Source organism: Sinocyclocheilus grahami, unplaced genomic scaffold (genome assembly GCF_001515645.1).
Source record: "Sinocyclocheilus grahami isolate Dianchi unplaced genomic scaffold, SAMN03320097.WGS_v1.1 scaffold409.1, whole genome shotgun sequence".
NCBI lineage: Eukaryota > Metazoa > Chordata > Actinopteri > Cypriniformes > Cyprinidae > Sinocyclocheilus > Sinocyclocheilus grahami.
Window position 1 is genome coordinate 867,930 of NW_015505588.1, and position 6,160 is coordinate 874,089.

Sequence of the window (6,160 nt, forward strand, 5' to 3'; positions counted from 1 at the left end):
GTAATTGATTGACAATTGGATGTCACACTGTGTTTTATATGGATATAAAGACACCCTTAAAGTGACTAAGACAGATATAAACCACTCCCAAATGTAGAGCAAATTAGCACACAAGACTTTATTAATACATTTAAAATAAAAATACAAGGATATTCTGTAATAAATGTACATGGTTATGTGGCTTATTTTTTTTCTAGCAGAAACTAACTAATATTCTATCAGCTATACATTTATATTTCACAAAAACAACAATTCAAACTTTCCTAAATGTCACAGTATACAATAAATACACTCTATAAATTATACTCTCCAGTTTAATTTTAATTTTATACAGGCAAACATTAAGCACTCCAAGATAAAAGACTGAGAGTGCTATATCTTCCCGAACAGCTCATTGACAGTAAATTTGGTTAGTTATAAAATAATATAAATATCTAGCTATATTATTTTATTTCTAACCAATCTTTAAATATTTCACAACATCCAGGGCAAAAAGGGCAAACATGTATAAAACCACTAATATATACCTTTTGAATATGTATTAAACTACAAATGAAAGCAGGAAACCAGAAAAGTAAATGTTTTAACAGATATAGCACAAAACCAGATGGTATATAAATACAGTAATTGTACTTGTAAAGCTAGAAATTAAGTGTATTTCAGAAATACCAGAGCCATCAGAGCCACAGTTATTTGCATCCTTGCTGCAATATTGGTAACGGGAGATGTTATAGATTTTAATTTCCTATACAGTTTACCCAAAGGCGTCAAATTAAATGTTACTACTTCCCTTCTGTTAGTTCTGCTGCATCTTTCCCTTCACCATCATGCGCTGGAGGAGGAATCTGGTTCAAAAACTCATTCAGCATCCTTTGAGCTGTAAGATAGCTGACATCAGTGGTCTCTTTCCCCACAGTGACAGTTCCCTCTCCACCTGTCTGTCTACTGAGCCTCATCTCATCTAGATTATATGGGTTTGAGGGAATGAAGTGGATCTCTGTGTTCATGGCTAATTGGTGCACTTGATGACTTGGGGCCTTTGTATCTGCCATCGTTTTGTGGATTGGCACATCATTAGTAAAAGAAAAAGGAAGTTGTGAGTCACTTCCTTTAGTCACAACTTGCCCTGGCCCTGCCCATGGATCGTGATCATGTTTCCATGGCAGAAAGGCTGTGGCAGGCTGTTGTCTGGCACCTGAGCATGTGTGTCCAGTCTGTGGCCATTCAAAAACATCCCCTTTTCCACCAAATGGTTGGTTGTTTCTGAGCTCCTGCACCCTCTCTGATTGGTCACCATCAGTTTGGCGTGGAGATGTTTGAGGACATAAGAAGTGCTCCAGTGCTTCATGAGAGTCAAAGTGATTTTTCAACAACTCTCTAATCAATGAGGGAACCTAAAGAGAGAAAGATGTTAACCTTTAGGGGTTTTTTTCAACAGGTGATTTGTGTTTTTTTATGTTAAAATACTTGATTGTGCAGACACAACTATAAATAAACCTGCCGGTTGGCTATGAGCAATGTTGCATTTTATTTGTTTGAACATTTATATATTTCCCCCTCTTTGTTCAGGGCAGAAATTATGTCATGACAATGCTGATTGGTTGGCGACTATATGCTGTGATGTATACACATCTACTATACTACAATAAAATATCATAGGTTAATAGTATGTATAATATTATAGGCGTACTATATAAGCAATTTTGTGGGGAATTGACTAGTTTGTGCAAAAAACAGAAGACATCAGTTTGCTGTATCTGTCTGTGGGTTGCACTTACATTGATGTTTTCCAGAGAGCTGATGGTCTTCTGAGCAGTATCCAGCTGTTTAGTCAGATCTGCGATTCTCTGCATGAGGAACTTCCTCTCTGAGTCCAAGCTGTCTACCTTTCAAAATAAGGTTTAAAAAATACTGTTTAAATATAACACAGGTGCTGGTATAGCACTACTGAAATTTCAGCAGATGTGAATTTGCATTTTTATAGAGCCCAGTGCACGGGAAAGCAGGTGCTTTAATAAGTAGCCATAAGGCCTGAAAAGAGTACCATCATATTTTACAGATGTGCACTTTATGTATTAGAAATAAAAAAGCGTAAGAAAGCAATTCACAACACAGAGCTTCTTTGATTGTACTGTATGTGTATCTTTTACAACATCCCGTGTTTTCTTGTTGTTCATATTCTTTGTTTTTATATTTAATATAAACATTTATGTCAGGTACAAATCTCACATCTATCCCCCAAAATTATGATTTTTCACCACAGAATCTTGACATTTTCAGCTGTATCCAACAAAAATCGTAATAGTTCTATTGAACTGATTTACATTTCAGTGTAATAATAAACAATGTTTATTTAGCTCATTTTAACCTATTTAAAACTGTTAAAAAAATGTTTATTTTGTGAAAAATGCCTTCTACAACTTGTGTTAAACTTACTGCAGTTTTGAGTTTCTGCTCCAAGACATCGTTTGTCTGCTGAGAAACAGAATAGCTTTCCTGTAGCCTGCAAATGATACATAACAGAGAATAAAAGATGAGTGCTATCATTTTATGGACTAAAAAACGTTTTTATTCACAGTATTATATATGGAGTTTAGATGCTGACCTTCTGTATTTCTCTTTGAAGCTGACTAACTCTGTCTTGGTACACTGCAATTCTGCCTCCATGTTCTCAATGCATGCCACCGTCTGCAACAGCTTCTCATGTAGCTCTTTGTTGTACTCCTCCAGCATCCTGCAATATATTACAAATCAGTGTGTTTATCTGTCTATGTCAGGAGGTAAACTGCTGTGTTTCTGCAGAAGCTCAATATCATAAATCATTCGTAAAGAAAAATACTATGACTCTGCTCTAACTGTGTACTGGACAGATGAACATGACAGATGAAAATAGAAGCAATCGATGTGGCTCGGGCTAGATGGCAGAGTTTAGGACACGGAGCAGAATAAAATGGGGGAAAGCTCTGGATTAAGAGCGAAATCAATAGTCTGAACTAACCAATCAGAAAAAGGGGGGAAACCACTTACTGAACTCTGTCCATGGAGCCAGATGAATCCTAGGGGCAAGAGAGAAGAGAGAGGGGGGTGAAACAGTGAATAGAGGACAGAAAATAGAAAACGGATTTTTCAAGTGAAATGTTCCAGAGAAGACCATTGATTGATGACTCATCTGGTTCAATTGTGTTAATCAACTGATATGGACACAATGAAGGGTATCCCTCATGCTTCCAGCATAGAGGTTAATCCAAGGCTATCAATAATTCAATCTTTATTTTAATTATCCCTTCATTTTGATCTTTCTGATCTGTGTTTGCTATAGAATAACACATGTACCGATTACAACTTATTAAAATTACTAAAGAGAATCAGATGCTGACTGAATTCTTTGATTGTCATCCATTCGCTTATGTTGCCCAAGTGTTTGTGAAGGGGAAAAAATGCTCAAATAAGTTTGTTTAATTTATGGAATATATACACTACTGTTCAAATGTTATTTGGAAATCATAATATGCTGATTTGGTGCTCAAGAAACATTTGTTATTATTATGACAGCTGAAAAAATTTTGTATTGCTTAATATTTTTGTGGAAACCGTAATACATTTTTTCCCCAAGATTCTCTGATAAAGAAAACGTTCAAAAGAACAGCATTTATTTGAAGTAGAATATACAGTAAAAACTCCGTTACCATCACTTTTTTTGGTGAATAAAAGCTTTCATTAAAAAAAAAAAAAAAAATCTTACTGACTGCTAAATTTTTAATGGTTGTTTAAATGTATCAATAATTACAAAACAACATTTGCTCATGCTGATTAGCTTTATTTTTTCATTTTTATATTTTTAATTGTATAAGTTGTATAAATAATAAATTGTTTATATATATATATATATATCGTATAGATTTAGACTACTTTGATGTTTATCAAATGTTTATTACTAAATCAAATCTATCTATTTCACAATCGATACAAATCCATCGCATATCTCAAATTTACGTGATAAATGATTGGAATACAAAACAGTACATTTCATATTTTATGTATTTATTTATTTTAATGTTTTCTAGAAACATTTTTAAGAGGTTCTGGCCATATTTTGCTCCAATCATTACGTTAAACATAAATAAATGGCTTTTTTGTTCTTTTAATGAACTCACCCTGTGTGGTTTGGACTGCCTCCTGTGTCCCATGTGTTTGGGTCTGTCACTTTTCTCTGAACTAGCACTGGTGGATGATTTACTCGACTGGGACTCTGACTCCAGCCCTGTGGCTCGCAGAGGCGGCGGTGATCCCTTCGCCTGCTTAGTATGGAAGTTCCTGGACGGGGCATGACTACTTTGATGTCGCCCTTTGTGTTTCGAGAGGTTGGTGTGGATAGTTTCTGGGCTGGTGCTGGTACCATCAGTGAGCATCTGAGAATATTGCCTGTGGTGCTGTTTACCTGAAGCAGTCCCTTGTCTTTCAGCTTTTGAAGGGCGGCGGGGCGGCGGTGGAGGGCTGGTCAGGTTTCGGTTGTGGTATTTGTTCTTATGGGATCGAGAGAGTGAGCTTGAATCTGTTTTTCCTGAATCTGGTCTCTCAGCTCTGATGGGCTGCTGTTTTGGTGGCGGCATTAAACTCTCCTGCTTGCCTCTGCGGTTCTTGCGCTCTTCATTGGGAGATTTTGGTGGCGTTGGTGTATTAATGCCAAAAGAGCTAAGAGCACAGGGACTGATAACCTGCTTGGTGATCTCATCCAGAAATGCAGAAAACTGTAGCTTCCCTTTCACAAAGTTATCCCTCGCAGCTTCCATAGAGATCTGCTTGGATGTTCCTGTGACGTGCACCCTGGTGGAGAGCACCTCCATAGACTTCGCTTTCCTGAAGTTTCCATCTTTCTGTCCCTCATCTTTGTTTTTCAGAATACCTTTGCTGGGCAACTGAATAGATGAAACAGCCTTCTTGAGAACCACCCTGCCACCTAGAGTGTTGTCATTATTGCCACCAAAGGCAAGGCTTTGTCCCAGGCTTGCAGTCTTGTAAAGTGGCCCATGATCCATGGAGTGAGATCCTGCTGAGTAACCATCTTTGTGCTTGTTTTGTTGAAGGCCCTCCTCGCTTTTGCTATGGCCCCGGGAGAGTTTTGGCATCCGATGTCCATGCTGAGAACCAGGCAGCAGTTCAATGGCGTTTTCTAGGCTGTGGCGGTGCCTCTGATCTCTCTGATCAAAATCAAAGTCCTCGGATTCTCTGTCATGGCTTTTCCTTCGGACCCCAGGGATGTTGGAGCAGGACAGGGAATGCTGGGGTTTGTGCATGAGATACGTCTCATCATCCGGGCTGGGTTCTGAGGTCCAAGATGCAGATGAAGAAGTGGAAGAGGAGGAGGACAGGCTGGAGGAAGACCTTTTAGAGAAGCTGCGATGGTCTCCAGACATTTTAGGGTTTGTGGGATGATGAAAGTGATGCTGGTTGTCGTGGTGATGGTGAGTTTGTTTATCAGTGTGTTTTCCATTCCTGCTTGAAGAGCTGTGACTGATTTAAAAGGGGGTTACATAAGGAATTGAAATGAATAATAATGAAAATAATGTCAATATGTGATCTGTTCTTGTTATATATTTACTAATTTACACAATAACAGTAGGGAGATTCACAGTGTGTTGAATAACAATTCTCAGTAATTATCTCAGAAAAAATGCAATATGCGAAACAAAAAGCCATAAATTGGGTGGGAATGTACATATTAGACATACAGTGGGTACGGAAAGTATTCAGACCCCCTTAAATTTTTCACTCTTTGTTATATTGCAGCCATTTGCTAAAATCATTTAAGTTAATTTTTTTCCTCATTAATGTACACACAGCACCCCATATTGACAGAAAAACACAGAATTGTTGACATTTTTGCAGATTTATTAAAAAAGAAAAACTGAAATATCACATGGTCCTAAGTATTCAGACCCTTTGCTGTGACACTCATATATTTAACTCAGGTGCTGTCCATTTCTTCTGATCATCCTTGAGATGGTTCTACACCTTCATTTGAGTCCAGCTGTGTTTGATTATACTGATTGGACTTGATTAGGAAAGCCACACACCTGTCTATATAAGACCTTACAGCTCACAGTGCATGTCAGAGCAAATGAGAATCATGAGGTCAAAGGAACTACCTGAAGAGCTCAGA

At 37.7% G+C, this 6,160-nt stretch overlaps 1 protein-coding gene across 1 annotated transcript in view; it reads right to left on the reverse strand.

The window, feature by feature from the left end:
- Positions 1 to 399: 399 nt before the first annotated feature.
- The window catches only part of LOC107550890 (uncharacterized), an 8,429-nt gene continuing 2,668 nt past the window's right edge, over positions 400 to 6,160 (reverse strand). Inside the window, exons 2-7 of the mRNA XM_016232329.1 lie at positions 4,155 to 5,511; positions 3,028 to 3,056; positions 2,606 to 2,734; positions 2,437 to 2,503; positions 1,779 to 1,886; positions 400 to 1,394 (exon numbers count right to left, since the gene is read on the reverse strand). Coding sequence (XP_016087815.1) covers positions 783 to 1,394; positions 1,779 to 1,886; positions 2,437 to 2,503; positions 2,606 to 2,734; positions 3,028 to 3,056; positions 4,155 to 5,511 — 2,302 coding nt within the window. The 3' untranslated portion in view covers positions 400 to 782. The remainder of the gene's footprint in view (positions 1,395 to 1,778; positions 1,887 to 2,436; positions 2,504 to 2,605; positions 2,735 to 3,027; positions 3,057 to 4,154; positions 5,512 to 6,160) is intronic.